The sequence below is a fragment of the Catharus ustulatus genome, chromosome 5 (assembly GCF_009819885.2).
Source record: "Catharus ustulatus isolate bCatUst1 chromosome 5, bCatUst1.pri.v2, whole genome shotgun sequence".
Lineage (NCBI taxonomy): Eukaryota > Metazoa > Chordata > Aves > Passeriformes > Turdidae > Catharus > Catharus ustulatus.
Window position 1 is genome coordinate 73,047,748 of NC_046225.1, and position 23,521 is coordinate 73,071,268.

At 41.7% G+C, this 23,521-nt stretch overlaps 2 protein-coding genes across 2 annotated transcripts in view; one reads left to right on the forward strand and one right to left on the reverse strand.

The window, feature by feature from the left end:
* The window catches only part of CTNNA2 (catenin alpha 2), a 406,333-nt gene that overhangs the window by 152,488 nt on the left and 230,324 nt on the right, over positions 1–23,521 (reverse strand).
* On the forward strand, positions 966–6,711 carry LRRTM1 (leucine rich repeat transmembrane neuronal 1). The gene has a single exon (XM_033060737.2). The coding sequence runs from the start codon at positions 1,300–1,302 to the stop codon at positions 2,863–2,865; it is 1,566 nt and encodes a 521-aa protein (XP_032916628.1). The 5' UTR covers positions 966–1,299; the 3' UTR covers positions 2,866–6,711.

Here is a 23,521-nt window from a genome sequence, read left to right on the forward strand (position 1 = left end):
CCCAAAGACCAAAAGGCAAATCTCATCATCGGAATTAGAGAGAAAAAGCAATCCAAAGAGACTGGTTTACATATTCCTTCCCAAACCAAGTAATCGAGTCTCTCCCTCTCCCGGCTAATAGCTTATAAATTCAGACTTTAAACAAAAGCATCCGAGAAAAAAAAAAAAAGAAAAAGAATCCTAATTCTCAAGCTTCCTACTTAGCACTGCCTCGCTTTTGATGATTTGTGCGGCTGTGTGTGCGTGCCTGTTTGAGAAATGGCGAGATAGGCTTAAAGTATTTTCCATTTCATCAAAGAGCATATATTACTTTCCTGGTTCGCTCCGATGTTGGTTTTATGCCCACCCCTTTTCAATCTGCCCATGTCTGAGATGCACAGTGCAGGCGTACAATCATGAGCAGCTTACGACACTCAGTGAACACTGGGTGCCTCTGCATGCTCTAGCAACATACTGCTCAGCTGAAGGGAAGGGATTCTTGCTGTCTCTCTCTGCTCTAAGCATCACCTAACAAGCAAAGCGAACAAAGAATGGGAAATAAAGCGACCCTTAGCCGGTCAGTGAATGAATGGTAACCTCTCTCTGGAGTAAAGGTGGTGCCGGTCCATGCTCGTTGCAAATGATGGACATTAAACAGATTGACAAATCCTGTGGAGTCGTTAGTAAAGAGTTTGGAGTTTTTTTCACGCCACAGTGTTAACTGCAGAGGAAAGGACAGAGGGAGAAGGAGAAGATCAAGCTCATGTACATAGTTCTGAAACTTGCAGGTCCTAGGAGGCAGCTCAAAAGCTAGCTGGACAAGCCTTTCGCTCGTTGAGCAGAAGCGAAGTGAGACATTGTGAGCTTGCCAGCCTTGCACAACATTGAAAGGGACTGAATTTGTAGCACAGAGGGGTCTTTTTTAGCTCTGCATATAATTAGTCCAAACACAAAGGAAGCAACTGAATGGAGGTTGTCACTCTCTGGAAAAGGGTGGGTAAGACACTTTTTAATTAAATTCTTTCATGAAGAAAGATTTTTTTTTTTTTCCTTTGCTGCAGCATTTAAGATGAACAAAATCACTATCATTTTACCTTTGAATGTCTATGAACTTTAATGCTGCACAGCTCCTGCATGCTGTAAAGTGAAATATTTGCCTCTGTGTTTGTTCTGTTTGCTGTTTTGCTTTGGTTTTCGGGCTTTGTTTCGTTGGTTTGCCTTTTTTTTTTTTTTTTTTCTCTCTCCCTTTAATAAAATATGATGTAGAATTTGAAAAGATTCAATGGACATTCTCAAGCATATTTGGAAATATTCTTGCTAATGGATTTCCTTCTTATTGGTCTCTGTTTAAACTGGCTGCTGAGGAAGCCCCCGGGGTTGATATTGTGTACGCTGGGTATCTTTTCTAAAATGCTTCCAGCTGTGAATAGTGGGTGTCCACAGCTCTGTCGGTGTGAGGGCAGGCTTTTGTACTGTGAATCACTGAATCTCACAGAGATGCCTCGCAACCTGTCGGGCATGATGGGCTTGTCTCTGCGGTACAACAGCCTTTCAGAGCTGCATGATGGACAGTTCACAGGGTTAATGCAGCTCACGTGGCTCTATCTGGATCACAATCACATTTGCTCAGTGGAGGGGAATGCCTTTCAAAAATTGCGGCGAGTTAAAGAGCTCACCCTGAGTTCCAACAAAATAACCCAACTGCCCAACACCACTTTCCGCCCCATGCCAAACTTGCGCAGTGTGGATTTATCATACAATAACCTACAGTCCTTGGAGCCCGACCTGTTCCACGGGCTGAGGAAACTGACAACTTTGCACATGCGGTCGAACGCCATCAAGTTCGTGCCAGTGAGAATTTTTCAGGACTGTCGCAGCCTGAAGTTTCTAGACATAGGATACAATCAGTTAAAGAGCCTGGCTCGAAACTCTTTTGCTGGCTTGTTCAAACTCACTGAGCTGCACCTCGAGCACAATGACTTGGTGAAAGTGAATTTAGCCCATTTTCCCAGGCTCATCTCCCTGCACTCCCTCTGCTTGCGAAGGAATAAAGTTACCATCGTAGTAAACACTTTGGACTGGATATGGCAACTCGAAAAGATGGATCTCTCCGGCAACGAAATCGAATACATCGAACCTCACGTTTTCGAAAGTGTACCTCATCTCAAATCCCTGCAGCTGGACTCCAACCGGCTGACCTACATCGACTCCCGAGTCCTGGACTCCTGGAAGTCCCTCACGAGCATCAGCCTCTCCGCCAACGCCTGGGATTGCAGCCGGAACGTCTGCGCCCTGGCCTCCTGGCTCAGCAACTTCCAGGGTCGCTACGACAGCAACCTGCTCTGTGCCACCCCCGAGTACGCCCAGGGAGAGGATGTTTTGGATGCTGTGTACGCCTTTCACTTGTGCGAGGACGACGCCGACCCCACCAGCGTCAACACCTTCTCCCCGGTGACCAACAACAGCGAGCAGACGCTGGGCTATGGCTCGGCCACCGCCACCTACGACGCGCCCGACGGCGACGAGGACCGGACCACGTACGCCGTCACCATCACCATGCCCGGCGAGAACTCCGAGAACGCCGTGCAGATTCACAAGGTGGTGACGGGCACCATGGCACTGATTTTTTCCTTCCTCATCGTGGTTTTGGTGTTGTACGTCTCCTGGAAGTGCTTCCCAGCCGGCTTAAGGCAACTAAGACAGTGCTTTGTCACACAGCGCAGGAAGCAGAAGCAAAAACAGACCATGCACCAAATGGCTGCCATGTCAGCCCAGGAGTATTATGTTGATTACAAACCCAACCACATTGAGGGAGCCCTGGTGATCATTAATGAGTACGGATCTTGCTCCTGTCACCAGCAGCCAGCGAGGGAATGCGAGGTGTGATTTTCCTTTGGGATTTAAACAGTGTGCAACCAAATAACAGCGTGCAGGCAGACAGTGGCACGGGGTGGGGGGGGGTGCTGGGCTTTGTTGGTGATTTCTGACGTGCACCCCTGCCCAAATTGTTTAAGAGGGGCTGTCCGAGAGACTTGATATTTTAGCTTTATCGTGTCTTAAAAACCTTCAGGACAGCCAATCTTAAGGTTTCATATGCTAATACTCCCTTTGAAGATCTGTCAATATTCAGGAATCTGAGAGTGTAAAAAAAAAGGTACCAATTATTGATCTTTTGTAAACTAAGAAAACTGTTTAAAATAAAAAAAAAAAATAGCATTTACAGTTTTTACAGACTGGTGTATATTACATGAATGGTTCCCTGTATACAAAATGCAACAGTTTAACCTCTCTCTCTTCATGCTGAGTGTTGAAAAAGTGAGGAGCAAAGGAGCCACGTAAAATAGAAAGCTTAAAATTACCCAGGTGGCTTCCCATTGTAATTAGCACACATTCACATACATCATGTTGCTGAAGATATGAAGCATGACACTGGAATTCTATTTTTGTTAATGTGCTACCTGTAACTGGATGTCAGTACAACAAGGAGCCAGAGCACCTCAGAAAGGCTGAAGTTTTCACCATGTCCCTAGGACAGAATTTCTGAGGATTTTTAAGTACAGCTCACTTGTTGGTTACTGTAAGACCCATAAAAGCTGCAATATAACCCCTAAAATATTTTGTATCAAAACCAATCAGATTGCAAAGACTCAAACAAACCAACAAAACCCAAACAAGTGAAACACTGCCAAAATGTGCTCATCAGAATTTTCCTTAATATATATCTATATATTTTTAAAGAGTACTAAATTTAAGGGCTTTTAATTGCATTTCCCACTTTTATGCTTGTTTTGAGCTATGCCAAGAGCAAAAATCCCCTTGTTTTGTGCCCTGTGGTGCCATGGTGAACAGAGAAGAGAAAAAGCAATTATTTGGGTCTCAGTGGTGAAACTCAAGAGCAAAACCACTGTCAGGGTAGGACAGAGAGTTTTCAGTGCACCCTTCTGGGTCCTGTAGCAAAGTGCTGGCAAAGCCCAGCTCGTGTCCCTGCCTTTCAGCACCAGCCTTCACTAACAACCCCAAAACCTCTGCAGAGGCTGGAGGCAGATGTACCCTCCTTACTAAGGACTGAAAAATGGCATTGATGGATATAAGCAGTGATTTCATGATGTAGAATCCCACAGCTGTTTTATCTGACTGCCCTTAAATAAAGGCTTCCTTTCCTTGTATTTTGGATTTTTCATTCCAGAATGTGAACAAGCAACCGATTGATCTTTTCAGCAGCTCCTCTCACAGTAATTGACGATGAGGGACTTTTAGAACGTCAGGCAGAGCATCTTGAAATTTTCTTCCTACAGCATTACATGCGAATAAAATGTTATGGATAATGAACTGGGTGACATTTCTATGCTTTGTACATGTTTCTCTATCCTCAGGTTACCTCCAAGAGAGGAGCAATTCCAAAATCTTACATGCATTTTAATGTAACACAGGATTTTTTTTTCCTTTTTCATTGCATTAAAGTGCTAGCTACTCTTACAAGGGTACAGCAGGCTTACAAAGCAGAAAGCAGGCACAGAAGAAATCATTTGTTTTCTTGCATATCAGGTTTTAGCCATTAATCTTAAATGTCAAGGGTGAATTTTATATTTTTTTTCTGACTTAAACTATTTTTAAGGAGTCAGAACTTATTTTGCTCTATTTGGTACATCTCATACTGTGTATTATGAAAAATGAAAACAGCCTCTTAATCAAAATTTTTACTCATTGAGACTATAATGTCATCTGTGAAAGCAATGAGATCATGTTCTGGGAGAGGACAGTTTCACAGAAAATTTAATGAAAATCAACTCCTTTTTTTTTCCTAAAGCCACTGCAAATTCACCCACAGCTTCCAAACAAGCAAGCACTGTTAAACCCAGGCTTTTCTCTCTTTAAACAAATGCACATTTCTCTCTCTGTGCCTCAAGCCCACAAGGGCCTGATCCATCCTGAAACTCCCAAGTGACCTGAGGGGTTGAGTGTCCATGTACAAACCTAACAGGAGGGGCAGAGGAAAGGTACAGAGCCCCTCTTCTCTTTGGCCTCTGACCATGGTTGAAGCAAAAGTACTTTATGCCATGCTGAGGGCCCAGCTATATTCATTTTCCCCATTAAACCTTCTCTGAAATCAATAGGGAATTTAGCTGTGAAGAATTGGTTCTCTAACTTTGGATTGGGCTATGTGCTCCCCAAGCCCCTAGGCAGCACTTGCTTACAGCCACTTGCCAGGAAGCTTCCAAAATCAACCAAGGTTGTTAAAATACTGTCTGCATATGGTAAAATGAAATATGAACTGGCTTTATTTTGATAATGACCCTCTGCTGTTATCAGGAAATGTGTTGGTGCAGTCATGGTTTTACCCCTGTGAACCTGAGACAAGCCTGATACCAACAAACAATCATCCCGTGGTTGTATTTTGGTGTATTTTTAGCATTTTTGTAGGTTGTATTTGAAACACACGAGTGCTTGCACCCCTCTGGAGTTATCCCTGCTGTTTACTGGTGTTAGCAACCTCCAGCTACGTTTGCAAAGACGTGAGCAATTCTGCCTTTGGAATTTATTCACCTCTGCATCTCGCACTGACAGCCCGAGTAAACTGAACAGTTTTTCTTGGAAGGTGCAGTGACTTCTTGAGTGAGAGCTGATTTGGGGTTTGCCTGTTTGCCACATCTCCTGGAGAGAGGTGATGCCCACCAATGACTTGGCACCCTGAGCAGGATGATGGATGGATCCCTCCATGGAGAGCACAGCACTTATTAAAGGATGTATTTCAAAATCCTCATGCAGAAATCTTTTCTAAGGGTAATCCCTTCTAGAGACAACCTCCTGGTGATCCCCAGAGCATTTCTGGAGATCTTGACACCTTCTGAATATTTATTGGAGAAAAGAGGGTGTCACTGCTGTTACATGGCATGAAGGCACTCCACAGGGTGCCCACATCCAGGCTGAAACTTTACATGAAATATATGTGGGTAATAAAGAAATAAAAGAGCCTGTATGTCATTTCAATCCAGCTATTGCAAATCCAGTTATTCATCCTGCTCCAGGCTACTTGCATTGGTGTATATGAGAGTTATTATATTTGTACTACATTTAGAGCAACTGCAGGGACAAATTTTCCCTAATTCTTTCTTCCAAATTTCATGTTCAACAACTGCCCAGAGATAAGTTATTCACTCTCTTTTGATGCCCTCATTCTGGCCTATTAAATGGCTGTAAAATCAAAAGGAAGAAAAAAAGTAAAAACAAGATGCTTGTGGGGTGAGTTGTGAACAGTGTTTTGTCCATTAAATGCTTGGGGAATATCAAAGGAAGGGAAATATTTAAAATATTTCCATTTTGATGTTCCTCTTAATAGCACTAATCTCCCTTTTATAATTAAGCAATTAACATTATTTTTTTATATTTAACTGTCTTTTTGCACTCAAGACAGGGTGGAAGGCAAGCAAAAGCACTACCTTTCCTGAAGCTGGTTAACAGTACCAGTGTTACAGATCTCTAATATGCATTCTCTTGCTGCTAACATCTATACCCACTCTCAGTGCACCCAGTGCTGAAGGAACTGTTGCTGTGTATGCTTTGAATGTATATAAGGGATGATTTATTTTCCTTTCTGCCTCTTTTTTCCTTCCTTTCTGTACTAGTTTAAAAAGAAAATGGTATGAAACCACAGAATCAATGCTAATGTACCACATTCTGTTTCTGGTCTGAAAATATAAAATACAAAGAAATTCTGTTAAAGCTGCCAATTCCCTCCTTTGCCATGTCTGGGTGCTGCAGGGGGTGAGCCCAAGGGATGACCCATTCCTTGTGGTCACAGCAAGGATGACACAGGCTGATACCAGGCTGACACATCCCCCTGCACACCTGTGCCTCAGAAAGACCATGAACCATCCCTAAGGATATTTTTGTATGCTTTAATATATTCTGTATATTTTCATGGCTAAGGCATTGAGAGGTAGTTGAAACAAGTCTATTTGATCATTTTCTTCAGCTCTGATAAAAAAGAAAAAAAAAACCCAACAACCCTCATTTGCTTTTGAGATGGACTACATTTGTTCCTTGTGTGAGTCTCATTCTGCATTAACAGCAAAAGGACTCTCTGAGTCCCCCTTCCTCCCCCCTCCAGCTTCTACAGTGGTATTCAGAATGGCAAAAAGGGAGTGTTTAATGAGGAAGCTCATTTCTAGTGCTATCATAATAATAATAGCAGTGATAATAATGAAATTAAGAGGAGACAAAAGATAAGAGGAAAGACTGGAGTAACAGCAACCAAATCAGGGTGTTACTGGATTCCTCTGCCTTTTCCTTTTGTAAAGATGGTTAACCTAAAAAAGTAGCACAGATGAAAAACCAAGACTGAGGGTGGGTGGAGAAAGCAGTTTTAAAAACTGTGCAAGCAGGGATGAAACAGCTTCTGCAAAGGAGGGTACAACACTAAATAGCTCCATTCAGCACACAGAGAAAAGGAAGGGGTGAAGGGATGGGATGAAAGGGAAGATGAGAGCTGGTGAGAAGGCAAGGGGGGCACTGTGCACACATGGGAAATGATTTCTCTGTGCCTCCCCCTCCCACGCTGGGGCTGTGGCAAGGGCAGCAGCAGGGATTTGAGGAAGATGCCCAGCATCTCTCTGTGCCCCCCTGCCTTTCCCAGCAGGGTGCAGTCGGACACGCTTCCCCAAACACACGTGCCTGCAGCCCCGTCATTTCCTCTGCCACATCCCTTCCCTGGCAGCACAACGTGCCCCTCATCCATCACCCTGCCAGCTCACCATAGACTTGCTAGAAAATCGGACTTTTCTCCCCAATTTTTTTTTTTTTTTTTTTTTTTTTTTTTAAATAAACCCTCATCTAGAGGGATGGGTGATCTTGAGCTACTGCGGATTCTCCTGCTAATTTTATCTACACTCATAGCCAGCTTTAATGACAAACAGATCTGAGATATTTTTTGCTGTGTTCAATTTACCATTAGGCACCAAGGTTATACTTTTCCTTGACCTGCTCAGCCCAGTCTAATATTAACAAATTGAGCATTTATGCAGGTTCCTTTCCAAGCATGATGTTGATTAGGAATTTAGGAAATGCTGGTGATTTAAAGATTAACCTTTCATGTAATTACTGACATAAACCAGAGCTATTAAGATATTAGAAACAACTATTCAGAGCATATTCTACATCAAAAAAAGAAATCACATTTAGAGCCATGCGAAAGACTTTCCATACCAGCCAATTTTTTTTATTTATTTTTTTTTAAACAGCAGAAAAAACCTGGTGAAAGGAAAGGAGTAAGCACAGCCTACCTCTGAAGTTATGGGGAGGAAAGCAAAGCTATAAAAATAATTCAGAAACCAAGCAACAGTCTTCTGCTGGCAAGACACAGCTTGTAATTGGGTGGGTGGCTGTGAAGAGCTGAGATGAATGCTGCAGAGCACTGTAATTTTATTGCACCCTGTCTGCTCTAAAGTGAACATATTTGCAATGAAATCTGTATTTCTGTGAGAGCAGGGCAATTGGTTTTTTGGTGTGGTGGTGTTTTTTGGGGTGGTTTTTTTTGGTTTTTTTTTATAAAGATCATGCCACTTGTTGGCATTCAGGCACAATTCTTGAGGCTTTAAAGCAATTACTGTTCTTACTGGCCTTTGCTGGGGTGATAGCTGGGGGAGACAGTCAAAGGGAAGAGGCTGCACTGAAAAGAGCTTGAGCTCCAAGTCCCAGATTTGCATCACAAGGGAATAAATTCAGTTGAAAATAAACATCAGCTTTTCACCTTTTCCTCCATCTCTCCTCTTCCTAAAACCCCAAATATGCACATGGCTGGTAAAAACCAGAGATAGGTGGCAGTGGCTAAAGGATTAATACTACATGCATCTGTCCTTGGCAAACAGCACCTACTATTCTGCTAAGGCACTTTTATTTGAAATCATTTCCTTGCTCTCATGTTCTTCACATCCTCACCAGACACACTAACTACTGCCAGGAAGATGTCTTTCAGCACGGGTGCTATGGGAACATGACCAATTCCCTTCCATTTCTGAGCTAACAAAGACTAAATCCAAGATTTCAAAGGCAATAGGTAAGTAGAACAATCTACTTCATCACTGAATTATCACTTTTAGCACAGCAGATTTCTCTGACACGATTAAACACTAAGCCCAGTTATTCATTTATTACCAACTTTAATGTGGCCATTTTTGCTGATGTGCCTTTCTCCTAAGAGCAAAACAGAGCACGACACCAGAGAGGGTTAAAAGTTGTATTTTTTGGTAAAATCTAAGAATTTAAAAAGAATATGCATGGACACATCACATTGATTTAAGGGCTGATCCAATGAAAAAAATGCAGCATATGTATAGCAGATCTTCCTGCAGTAGCACACCTCTGTACCCTAGTGGTTACAGTCAGGTATGAGCAAATATCCTGAGAGCTGGGGCACTCAAACTGAAAACAGGTTTCTGAATACCTTTCAAAATATATTTTTTCCTTCTAATTTTTAACCCCTCTTACCCATTCTCACATTTTTCATTCCCAGAGCCTCGCAGGCAGGGTGAATCAAAAAACAGGAGGGGGAGGAGGAAGAGGAGAGCCCTGAAAAAATCCCAAAATAAGCTGCAAGAACAGTCCACAGCTATTGAGTTCCTGAGGTTTTCAGTCTTTTTACAACTGTCAGCCTTTGAAACACGTCTGCTATCAACCCTCTTTGCAGGATGAGAGGTAAAGTGAGCTCCCAGGAGTAAACCTGGATCTGTCTTTGTGGTCCAGTGCCTCCCTGACAGCCTGGCTTGCTTAGAGAGCCTGGTAAATATTAAAGAATGTTAATAATAATGAGATAAACCATCTAGGGATTTTTTTCCCCACCTTTTTTTTTTTCTAGTTCCATAATAAAACTTATCTTGACAGAAAATTTACTTCTCTGAGCCACATTATTTCCCAATGCAATTTTTTTTCTACTTTTTCTGCAGCAAACAGAAATTTGTGGTTGCTGCTCAAAGGTTTGCAACCCTGCTAAAGAGGCCACTGGATGTCAAATGTTTACCTTAATTCCATGTAAATGTCACCCCATATTGGACATTTTGTGATTCTTTACCAGAGAACTCCACCTTCACAAACCTTCCCCTTGCACTGGAACTCCCTTTCCAAACAGCCCAGAACCCGCTGCTCCTGTCAGATCAAATTCCCAAATAACAACTGGATGCCATGAATTTATTATGTAATTGCTGTAGTCTAATAAATTGGATGTGCATCCTCTGGCCTGAAAGATGAAAAAATCATGGAGACAGTGAACAAGCAGAGGAATGCAGCTGCCATTCTCCCTCTGGGGAAAACCCACAAAACAAAATCACTGCATTGGGGCAGTGCTTGAGGAAAGTGGAGGGCACAGAGCACCCCCTGAAAAAAAAAAAGGAGGATTACATGGGATAGAGGAAATCACTGCTAAAACATAGAGGGAGAAATTGTAAAAGGGACAGTGCCCACAACAGATAAATCAGAAAGAGATTTAGATGATGACCAACACAGCTGATCCTCACCAGGAGATAACAAAGCTCTGTGATGATTTTTGGTGACAAAATGAGTCTATATAAACTTGCAAAAATCCACAAAGTCCCAGGGAGCTGAACCCTGGGCTTATTCCTCTGTCCATCTTGGCTTTGCTATGATTGGCTTTTTGTTACATTTTTAACACAGAACTGAACCCATGGAGATTGTGTTTTTGCTTCATGGGGAATATGCTAAGCCAAAAGTTGTTTTCTGAATGGGTGGCACTTCTAGACTGAAGCAAACCTTCTAATATTGGTTTGTGTCTATTCTCTGATTCTAGCAACTCTGGAAATTACATTAGGTTATTCTAGCTGGCAAAATGAAGAACTTCCAAAAAAGTTCCCTAAGTAGTTTTATGAAGTTACCCTGAGTATCTTTCTTAATAAGAATAGTTGAGAACTGTTTTTCCCCCCTGTGGCTCTCTTTTCCCACCATGAGGGTACTCCAGCCCCAATCTGTCATTTTTCATTAGCACAGGAGTCAAGTTATGGCTATTAATGAAAACTCTTAATGAGGACTTGGTGAGTAAGTCCTGGAAAATCAAACTTGAAACAAACAAGCTAAAATCTGTGTCAGATCTATTGTTTGTAGGTACTGGCAACTGGGAAATGAAGGGCTCTATAAAGCACTAGGGAATTTGAAACAACAGATCACATTTGGACTTTTGAAGAGCTTTTGACAAGATATTCAGTTTCCCATAAATAAGACAAGCTCCATTGTCATAGAAAACTAGGTAGGAACTCAAAAATACAGCAGCCTTTTATTCATACAGGGAAAAAATGGAGCACAGTGTGGTCCCAGGGCAGGGACTGCTGAATCATCTCAGCTATGATCAGGAAATAGATGGCATTTTTCAAATGACAGATTATTTATATTGTGCAAAATAATGAAAACCGTGTGGATGTGCAAAGGGACTTCCAAAGGCTGAAGCTTATATAAGCTTTGATGGATGAAAATCTGAATTGTCAAATACAAAGCAAAAGACAAGATATAAAGGAAACTGTTCATCCATGTCTGGATGATGTAAGTTATAGACAACAATTGGATAACTGTCTTGCAGGGTATTGCATTAAAACCTCTGCCCAGCGTGCAGAGAGGGGAAAAAAAGAGGAAAAAAAGAAAAGTGGAATAACATCTCAAATGGAACAGCTCTCAAGAAATTAAATGGTGTGATATAAATCACTCCTATGGCTTCAGCTAGAAAATTCTGTTAAGGCCAAGTTAGAAAAGGATCTAAGTGCTAGATAAGGATAAACTCCTGCCAGGTAAAAGGATGAATGATTTGGGAAGGTTTGCGAGGAGGGAGGTGAAAAACCCGGACCTACAAGTGCAGCAGGAGAGCAAAACGTGGATCCACCCCCCCTCTAGTGGCCAGACCCACTGGCTGCTGCACAAACCACTCAAACCACTGGGCAGCGACTTTAAAACAAGCACTCACACCCGTCGTTTTTTATTCCCCGTTCAATTTTATGCTGCTTCACCCTACATTATTATTTGCTCTTCCTCATTAAACTGCCTGCTGCACTCCTGTGTTGTTTCTTGTCATTACTCAGTGCACAAGCTGTTGTGCAGATGGATTTTTTTTCCCTACCTGCCTGCAAGAAGAGTTTACAGAGTGTGACAGGGGCCACTCACACTCTGGCATCAGGAACAATGATAAAATTAAAAAATAACATTTGGAACTCGCTGTACAAGACATCACCGATGCAAAAAATAGGCATTAAAAACAAGGAACAGTTGTAGAGAAATGGGAACATGGAACTGATTTTGTACATGCATCCCTAAAACTTTTTATATTAAAAAAGATACTTGTTTAGGAACAGCATCTGGGACAGGCATATCATGCAATAAAAATGTTTTTTTTTTTATAACTTCTTACTGATGGATCAGTCACTGAATTTCTGTGTTTCCAACCAACCTGCACACTTGGGCAAACTGAGGCTGGGGGATCCCTTCCCATCCCCCTGTTCTGAACACACACAGCTTGTTCTTGGGTGCTTACTCCTTCCTCTGTCTTCTGTAGGACATGCACCAAAACTGGAAAAATCTCCATTTTTATGATTTTTTTCTGAATAATTCAATATAACAGACCATTTTCTCAATCCCTGCTTCACATGCTACTCTTACCAGTGATTTTTTAAGATGCAGAAGGTAAATTTATGTATTGATAGGGAGAAATATTAATCCTTTCTACAGGTGATTTGCTAAGAAATTGCCTAAAAATGTATTTTTAATTAAGGCTTGTAAGACACTATGCACTCTTGTATGTGTTTTAATAATTAAAGCAGGGTTGCTGCCCTTCTATAAATTATTCTGAAGTTACCTGTTGATTATCTAAGATGGTGCCTTGTTGTATCCTATGGTGGCTCAGATGGAATTCAGAGCACCCTTATTTTAATTTGAATAATGAATTTGTTCAACTGAAACTGAAGAATAAAATCACAAACAAGACACATTTTGACTTCTCACATCTCAAAGTTAAGGAACTAACCCATAGTCAGTGTGTCTTAATAATGTGAGCTTGTTAAAAATAGTCAGACAACAGATTATTCAAAAGATTTGTATATAATGATGCAAGCAATTTGCTCTTCCGTTACCAAATTAATTAATTACTGGCTGCAATCAGGGCAAGCTTGACAGTCCATTTCTTACTGCTGCCATTCCAGACAACTCTTTTTTTCATATTATGCCCTCTGTCATGAGAGATTCAAAAATGAGAATGTAAGGAACTGCACAGACAATTTAAAAAATAACAAAAGGCACTCGAGCACTGTGGGGATGGGCACAAGTATCAGGAAAAGTTTCCGGGGAATCCTAAAAAAAACTCAATCTCTGTTCCCTAGGGACAGAAATCCATCTATGTTCCCATCAGTACTTACAGAGAATCCTGCACTTATTTCTGATCCTTACAGAAAGGATTAGAAGTGAGAGATTTGGGGTATTTGGCTGAGCACCTCTCACTGGCTGGGGATTTTTTACCCATTGAGTTATGCAATAATAAACTTAGTTTTACACAAGAAATTCGTATTTTCATCCATACAAATTCTCCATCTTACTCTGCCAATTTTTTTTTTAATTTCCTATATTTCTCCTTACAGCTCACAAAAGGCAAACCCTAATTTTTTATAGGGTCATGTGTTTCTAGACATTGAAAAAAGGGGCTTCTTCAGAATGCCAGCCAAGTGTAACCTGTGATTTTCCCTATATCTCATTACTGGGGTAATATCAAGTGACAGGTTCCAGACTAATTTGTCACTTATTAATTAACAATATCATTTTTTCATTCTAGACACCACATTTTAGGGAGTACCAGAAGCAATTTTTAGTATTAAAGTTGTCTCAAAGGCTTCACCATGTATCTGCCACTATTAAAAAAACCCAAAAACTAAAAAACAATGCAAACAAAAAACACCCCAGGAAATATTCAATCACAGTTTCAATGACAGATCATTTTTCCTTTCTATAAAATGAAATCTTAAAAGCTATTTAATTAAACTGAACAATAACTGAATTACTTTAACTGCTCTAAGAATTAAAGCTATGCCCTCTCCCCAGACACTGAAACCTGGCATGTCAATGATTTACCACAAGGAAGAAAACCTTAAGAAAGCAAACTATTCTGAGACGGCTTTTCATATTCTCAAATGAGACCCCTCTTCAACAATTTCAATTATTTGCATTTTCAACCAATTTTTTTTACCTTTCTGCAGAATTCAAAGTGACAAAAACGTGTCAGAAGTGACAATGTGCTCTGTACATCAGCAAAGAACAAAATCTCCAAGCAAGATCTGGGTTCTGTTTGAAATTCTTGCTGCTTTTAGTGAAAAAACCAGGCAGACCAAACTCTAAATGTGCTGCTAACCACCTGCTTCAGCCCCCTGGGGTGCCTGACAAACCACTCACAGCACTAAACCAGCCCTGCCCCAGCTGCAGCTTTTCAGCACAAATGATGTTCACCTGGACACATCAAGATTGCTTGCAACCAAACGTTGGAGCAATTTATTTTTTCTTTTTAAATAGTGTTCCTATTTGTCCTTACTTCAAGAGTTTTATCTAACCTAGAGCTAAGCTTGGATGAGTTTGTTTTCCCTTTCTAGGAGTTAAAAAGATAAAGTTTCTGTACATGGCAAATATAATTTCTTAAGTTTCTTCTTTGTGTATCCTCTGCTTCCAGAGGATTAAAGAGGGAATTTTGTCACTGAAAGAATAGGAAAACAGATTTGCAGATGTAGCAATCTTGTAAAACCCTGAGCTCAGAAAAAACATTGCAATGTCACCAAGAAGGAAAAATCATTTCCCAAATTGTCCCAAGTCTCTTCCTACAGAGATTAAAAGGACAATGATGCGCCTCCTACAAGACTCTTTTCAGGTGCTTGCAGAACAGGCCAGCTCCCATTCCCTTCCTGTGATTAGGCTCAGGATCATTTCACGCCTGTCTCCTGGTTCCTGTATTTGTCATGTAAGGCATTTTTTGCAAGGTGAACACAAGATATTTTATTCACTGGTGTGAAAAAAAAAACAAACCAAGAAAGAACTGGTCCTTGCTGCATTAGTCAGGTTTCCATCACTACGAAGTAAAGCATCAATTGGGATGAAAACTCTAGAAATCACTTTTTTTTTTTTTTAATTCTTGCCAACTACATAATTACGCCTCAGATGGTTTTGTGCCAGGTGGTTTGGCTAACAGATGGAATGGTATATTTGTTCACTCTTCGTAAACCAAGCTCCTTTCAAAAGCTTGTGAGCCAAAAGTATCTAAATTATTGATTGGCAGTTATATATGCCTAATAAGTAATTAAACTAGCTACAAATTGCAGTGACTCCTGTGAGCACTTAAAAAAAAGTCATATAGAAAATACGTGATTGTGTCTTTCCAGTAACATTTTTAAATCACGGCAGATAAAAATATTGGTGTGAAATGATCACTACAGACAAAAGAGCTTTGGTAGGAAGCATCTCAGAAATGTCAAATGCAGGACACTTCACACCAGGGATCCATGGGCTGAGAGAGGGAACATCAGGAAGTGCAGCAAGGCCAAGTGCAGGGTCCTGCCCCAGAATGAGACAAGCCCAGGCACAAACACAGGGCTGAGTGGAGAATGGATGGAGAGCAGCCCTGGGGAGAAGGACACAGGTGCTGGAGGATGAGAACTGCACCTGCCCTGGCCCAGAACCCCCATGGATCCCCCAGCATGGGCAGCAGGGAAGAGGATTCTGCCCCCCTGCCCTGCCCAGGCTGGGAGAGCTGGGGGTGCTCACCTGGAGAAGGGAATATTCCAGGGAGACCTCAGAAACCTTCCAGAGCCTGAAGGGGCTCCAGGAGAGCTGGAGAGGGACTGGGGACAAGGGATGGAGGGACAGGACACAGGGAATGGTTTCACTGCCAGAGGGCAGGGCTGGATGGGATTTTGGGGAGGAATTGTTCCCTGGGATGGTGCTGAGCCCTGGCACAGGGTGCCCAGAGAAGCTGTGGCGGTCCTTGGATCCCTGGAATTGTCCAAGGCCAGGCTGGACATTGGGGCTTGGAGTGATCTGGAATAGTGGAAGGTGTCCCTGCCCACAGACAGGGCTGGAATGAGATGGGCTTTAAGGTCCCTTCCAACACCATTCTGTGATTCCATAAGATTAAAAACTGTTACTGTAAAATTATTTTTCACAATCCCAAACATAACCAAAGGCTCACTAAACCCACCAGAGCTTATGAGCAGACCTAACAAATGCAGTCAGGTTATCAAGACTTTCCCAGACAACATATCCTCAATATAACCACCACTCTGGAGGGAGAAATTAAACTGAGATCAAACCACAAGGTAACCATTGCTTTATCCATCCTGGAGCTCATTCATTTCTTGCCTGCACATCCCAGAAGGAAATCCAGAAACCTTTGCAATGCATGGAATGGCCAAGAGGCCATTTCATCATGATGTGTCACAATGATTGGGACTGTGCTCAAGACACAGTGAAGGCACAGAGTAAATCCAGCCTGGCCAGAAGCTGCTGGGCTTGGAGCACACATACAGCTCAACCCTGCTGAGGAGGCCCAGCAGGCATTTGATGAACAGCACGTGTCAGCAGGTATTTTCAAGCTGGAAACAGCCTGGATTTTCTGCTCCTGTGCCCATCAGCTGGGCTGTAAAGGTACAAGAACTCTGTGACAGAGCTGACCCTGTCCCATTAAACATTTCCCTGAACATCTGCAAACATCACTGATTTCCCAGCCCATGTAATGATCCTTTTCATAATCCCACGGAGCTGAGGGGAACAACAGATCCATTTCCCACCCAACCCTCCCATGGGAAAATAATAATTAATTTAAAGAAACAAAAAAATGAGAAAATCTTTTTGTTATAGTATATTAATATCTGTACTTCTGCTACCACAGAGCTGTGCCAGAAACATTGATTTAATAGGCACTGCAAAGCAATTACCATGCAAATAATATTAGCCAGCAATTTATTATTTTTTTAGTGAAGTCCTTGTTTTGGCTAGCAGACCACAGTAACAGATTCCAATAAAAGTGGGTAATTGAAAGAAATTGCAAGTGTCTAAATAGCTGTGACACCAAACATATGAAGCAGCAGTTCTCAGCCTGGCCTATTGGTCTGCTTGTGATTTGAAATATGGACAACCTGGGGAGCCAGCAAAGGAACAGTCCACACAGCAAAAGGAGAGCACTGAAGCAACCAGGAGGAAAGATAGTGAGGAAAACTCTTCGTAGTGACATTGGCAAGGAGAATAATGAAGAGGGGTTTAAGCTGCTTAGAAAATACCATTCATGCCTCAAATCCTTCCTTCCCCCCAGTTTTCTTCATAAGAAACATATTTTTTCAAGTAAGTCTATCTTTTTTTTTTTTAGGCAATATATGTTCATCTGTTTGTAACACAGGATTGGAGACTTGCTTAGATTAACTGAAATGTTAAGCTCCATGTTCAGCTTCAGAAGTTACCAATTGATCCTCTTGGATTGATCAGAGCAACAGGATTTTACCTAAATCACTTTTGTGTTCTTCCTGTGACTACCAGAAAAAGAACTAAGTTGCTTAGCTCACACCAGAGTGCCGTGACATTCAGAAAATTAAGGAAACTGCACATTGCAAGACCTAAAATATTTAATTCACAAACAAAAGAGCTACTGACAGCTGTGTACTTTGAGATGTAATAACATGGCTAAAAATTACAGAATCACAGAATGACTGGGTTGGAAGAGACCTTCAAAATCACCAAGTCCAACCCGTGCCCTGACACCTCAACTAGACCATGGCACAAAGTGCCACATCCAGTCTTTTTTTAAACATATCCAGGGATGGTGACTCCACCACCTCCCCAGGCAGACAATTCCAGTACTTGATCACTCTTTCCACAAAAAACCTTTTTCTGATATCCAACCTTTATTTCCCTTGGCACAGCTTGAGGTTGTGTCCTCTGGTTCTGTCAGTGCTGCCTGACAGAGCCCAACCCCAGCTGAGCACAGCCACATTTCAGGGAGTTACAGAGTGATAAGGTCACTCCTGAGTCTCCTTTTCTCCAGGCTGAGCAACCCCAGCTCCCTCAGGGTTTGTGTTCCCAGCTCCTCCCCAGCCTTGTTGGATGTGCTCCAGGTCCTCAATGTCCTCTCTGAACTGAGGGGCCAGAACTGGACACAGCACTCAAGGTGTGGCCTCACCAGTGCTGAGCACAGGGGAAGAATGACCTCCCTGCTCCTGCTGGCCACACCATTCCTGACACAGGCCAGGGGCCATTGGCCTCCTTGCCCACCAGGGCACACTGCTGGCTCATGTCCATCCTGCTGTCCATCAGCACCCCCAGGTCCCTTTCTGCCTGGGCACTGTCCAGCCACACCATCCCCAGCCTGTAATGTTTACAGGAGGTTATTGTGGCCAAAATGCAGGACTTGACACTTGGACTTGTTAAACTTCATCTTACTGAACTCTGCCCATCCATCCAAACATTCCAGGTCTCTCTGCAAAGCCCTCCTACCTTCCAACAGATCAACACATTCTCCCAGCTCAGTGTCATCTGCAAATTTACTGATGAAAGACTCAATGTGCTCATCCATGTAAAAATATTGAACAGAACTGGCCCCAGCACAGACCTCTGGGGGACACCACTGGTGACTGATCACCAGCTCTTAAATAATGCCTCCTAGGAAATCTGGGACAGGAAAACATGTCACAGTCAAGTCTGTCATCCCTGGAAAGACCTTTGAAAATCATCATACATGCACACACTTTCTAAGCAGAACCAGCAGAAGCTAGTAAGGTCACTGGAAAGCTGGTAAAAAAATCCCAATAGCAAAACAGATGGACATTTTTTTCACAAAAATCTTTCAGATTATTTGAGACAGCAAAAACTCATATTTTCAGCATTCAGTTCACTGCAGGACTGCATCAAGAAGCAAGGGAAGGGTAATGGGATGAACCAGGTTTATGCATAAACTCAGCCTGTTGCTGAATCCATCTTAATGTAAGTGAACAAACATAAATGTATCATAAAGTATATGCCTCCTTTGAAATAAATACCACTCTCTTAATGTCTTTATATCTCTAATAATCTTAATGATCTTAATTAGTATTAATCTCTTAATTATGTTAATCTTATCTTACAAGAATACCTATGCTGGCATGATAACTGAATTAATACTTCAGCATTTTACAGTCAAAATCTGCCTCATTTCCTCAACAGTTCTACAGTCAGAATGGCAGCTGACATGACAAAATCAGGCAGGAACACATTTGGCATTTGCCACAAACCTATATCAAGATACACAGTCTTGACTCTGTAGCTTTGCCAAGGAGTAGGAGGATCCACAGGCAAGGATCCCAGTTTTAGACACCAGAGTTTTAAATACAGTAGAGGTGGTTAATAAAGCACCAACTCTCCACACCTGAATTCAGTGCTCAGTGTCAAAGCTTGCATGGATTTTCACAAACTGGTGGCTCATAGTGCTGGGCTGATTCTGTCACTGCAGTTTCAGATGAGACACTTTTTGGCAGAGCACAAACCCAGGGTCACTGAGGAGAAGTGCCATTGGCATTCCTGTTCCCATCTAATGTGAACAGTGGGATGTCTCCCAGTCCAAACATGGATAAGTGCTGTTTTTTCCCCATGGAATGGAGGTTGGCCTAGAACTGGCAATAAAGTCTAAAAACACAAAGTCTGTAGGTGAGTTGATTTTACCCCTCACCACAGGAACCCTGGAGGAAGCCAAGCTAATTAAGCATAAATTGCAATCTTCCCATTCCGTGTAGGCTTTCACAGCCAAAAGGTTATTTCTAAACCTGTCCTAGGTCTAGAAGTTGGTAGCTCAGCTCAGTTAATTTCCAAGTCTGAGTTTACCACAGGAATCTAAAAGTCTGACAATGACTCCAGGATCACAGAGAAACCAGAACCTCTTTGGTTATGGAGCTTTTCCCTTTGCCTCACTCCACAGATGGGAGCTCAGCATGGCTGATGCTGATTAAACTGGAGCACGTCTGGAGAGATCTGGAGACAGATTTTTGATTTTTTTATTTTTTTTTTTTCCCCTCAGACACATCACTCCATCAAGGGCTTGGCTAAATCTCCCACCAGTCTCTAATTCTCAGTTATCAAGGCAGTGCTCCTAAACAACCTTGCTGTATTCTTTCACTGTCAGGGGCTACCTTGGTTTATTAGACAGCTAACAAAACACAAACATTGGTGATTAGACCATTTCCTTAGAACTCTGTGAAAGAGGTTAAAGATTTGAAACATATCAAAGCCATCAGAGAAGAAAAAAAATATATATTTTACTTCTGCCATGGTAACTAAGAGACGTGATTCTCAGATCACAGTCTGGTTCATCCAGAAGGTTTCTACTTCTCTAGTGATGTTACAGCCTTAATTTTTCTGGAAGTTTCTGCTAAATTTGTGTATTCAGCTGCCTGACTTCAGATTTTTCAAAGATAAGTGAAAATTCTCACAAATTATGCTGGCAAGGGAGTATCAGCTCCCCCCAGATATCTGGAGGATTCTTGTGAGTGTGAAGCCAGGGCTCTGGACACAACATTTCTTTGCATGGATAGAAAATGAGTGGTCACACATTTCAGAGTCAAGAAGGAACAGCCTTGAGCCACACAAGGACACACCCCACCAGAGAGGACAGCAGCCTGCTGAATGTGACTTTGAGCAGCTACTTCCAGCAGGGCCATAATTTTGGCAGTAAATCCCACTGAAATAACTGAAATCACCTCCAGCAAGGTCCTTTGTCTCTGACTGATTGTGCAATATAAGCTTCCCCAGCAAGGCTCACCAACTGTTGCACTCCAAATTCACATCCCACTTCAGAGAAATTTCCTCAAGTAGGTAAGTAATGTCTTTTGAAAATAGAGATTTGCCTAATGTCAGAAAAAAGAACTCTTTGTAATAAGGTACTGCCACCAGCATATCAAATAGCTGAATTAGAGCTAATTGAATATTTTCAATGTAGGCTGGTGTCACCAGTCTGTAGAACTGCCTCAGATGATATTCACAGGATAAGAAACTCTATTCCAGACAAAAGTGGCTCTGAAAAAGACACAAGATTTTCAAGGCTTTTGTAAGGGAAACTGTTCAATCGCCTTCTCTTCTATCCAGAGTAAGATAAGAAGCAATCAGCTCAATTTGCAACAAAAAAGATTTGGATTTCATATTAAAAAGCATTTACTAATCATAAATATAGTTCAGTACAGAAGAGGTAGAAAGTTCTGTTTGTGCCTAGAATTTCAGCATTTTAATCCTTTACTGCAACTGAAATGAATTAAGACTCTTCCAAATAACTGTCAATATTATATTACTTTTTAGGAACTGGAACATTTTGCATTCTACTTCAAAAAATTAAGATCTTCTTCACTTATGTCAGCTCATAATATTTTCTTAATTTAAAGAAACCTCCACACAAATATTTAGGTGAAATATATATGTGCATGCCTGTGTATTCACAAGTTTCTGACAGCACACAAACTGACATGTAATTAAATCATTAAATTGGATTGAGGGAATTGTCAGGGAACATCTAACCTTGGCAATAAAGCTGGGTGTGTAGAAATCCCTGTGCTGGGATTTTGAGATGTGAAATCCCTGAGTGCCCCCCAGGCAGGTCTGTAGGCAGCTGTAGAGAGAAGTTCACAGTAAGGTTTGATAGAAAAGTTGGTGTCACTCAGAGGGGCACAAACTCACACTTTTCCCTGGAAGTGCATCCATGTATTGTCACCAATTCACTCTGGATAGACTGAACTCTACTGGTCTTCAAGGTAATGGAAATTCCTCTTGGCTGACAACACAGGCAGAGCATTGCTCAGGGATTTTGAAAATAAAGTGAAATTGGAGACTGAAACAAGGACATGCTGCCAGCTTTATTCTATTTCCTTGTTTTATATATAACATAAAGGTAGAGTAGGATGGAGCTGTAAATCCCTGGGTTTATTTTATTAAGCTCCTACTTTATAAATTGGACTATTTTTGATGACTTCTTTTTTCACTTGCTTTCATTCCAAGAATTTTTGTTATTTCAGTTTTAAAGAAGGAAGATTGCCAGAAGAAAGAATGGGCATCACTAACTCAGATTGTTCATATTCAGAGCAGGACTGAAATTTTAACAATTCCAAATGGGTTTGACGGCAGGGATATGGAACAGCTTAATTCAGCAATGTCTTTACACTTCCATTTTCTAAAATATTGCATACAAGTGTATTAAACATTGTTATTCAGAACCTAAAATGACAGAAAAAAAATAATGGAAACCATTTTAAGAATCTATTTAGCTTACTTGCCTGCAAAAAGTCAAAATCAATTGTATCATTCTTGACAAATGTGGCTGTTATCAGCACCCGCCACTGATAAGGATTTTGCAGCATCCTCAGGCAAAATCCCTCTGTGCTGTATTCTCATTACTCCTATTACACTGACCTTAATTCTAATCTAAACTTTTCCTGCTGCAATGTTATTCCAGTGCTGTTTCTCCCATCCAGTAGCAAAATGAAACCTGTTTATTCTATTCCACTTTGCAGCAGCATTTTTGTGTTCAGGACCTGGAGGAAAAATGGGTGCAATTTTCACTTCTCCAGACAAAACACCAGTTCACTAAATCTCCTCTCAAAGATCTCATTTTTTTCCTAGGTCTTTGATCATTATTTTAAAGTTCCTTTTCAATCAGACTTTATCTTTCTTGAAATCTGGACCCCAGAGTGACACAGCATTCAGCAGTGCTCTTACAGGTGTGCTGGGGTGGTATATTCTGCACAGAATATCTTAGAATATCTGGCTGGCCCAGGAATAGGTTATGATTCACTGTAACTCACTGACATCCTTTCCTAAAGAATCACTGCATGCTGGATTTGTTGTCCCTTTTTATAAAAAGCATATTTTGACAGGTAAAGATGTAAGGGAAGAAGATCAAGGTAAGATATCCAGGATGACAAGAGGGCTGAAGCACCTCTGCTATGAGGACAGGGGGTGCTCACCTGGAGAAGGGAAGGCTCCAGGGAGAGCTCAGAGACCTTCCAGAGCCTGGAGGGGCTCCAGGAGAGCTGGAGAGGGACTGGGGACAAGGGATGGAGGGACAGGACACAGGGAATGGCTTCACTGCCAGAGGGTGGATTTATTTGGTACAGGAGGAAATCCTTCCTTGTGAGGGTGCTGAGCCCTGGCACAGGGTGCCCAGATTTGCTGTGGCTGCCCCTGGATCCCTGGAAGTGTCCAAGGCCAGGCTGGATGGGGCTTGGAGCACCCTGGGACAGTGGAAGGTGTCCCTGCCCATGGCAAGGGCTGGAATGACATGAGCTTTGTGGTCTTTCCAACTCAATTTTTATTATTTCATGATTTCGCTTTCTTATGAATAAATATTGAAACTCTGCATATCCACACTTACTAGTAATTTAAAAATATATATATATTTTTCTGACTGTAGTCTGTGTTTTGTTTAATATCTCAGTTACATTCATAAAATTCATTTCTGGCAATACTGTGTATATATGAAACCACATTCTTTTAAGGAACCACTTTTCTTTGAGTGAAGCAGCTCATTCATCTA

Coding starts and splice junctions, on each gene's coding strand:
- LRRTM1 (XM_033060737.2), top strand. CDS start 1,300: ATGGATTTCCTTCTTATTGGTCTCTGTTTAAACTGGCTGCTGAGGAAG.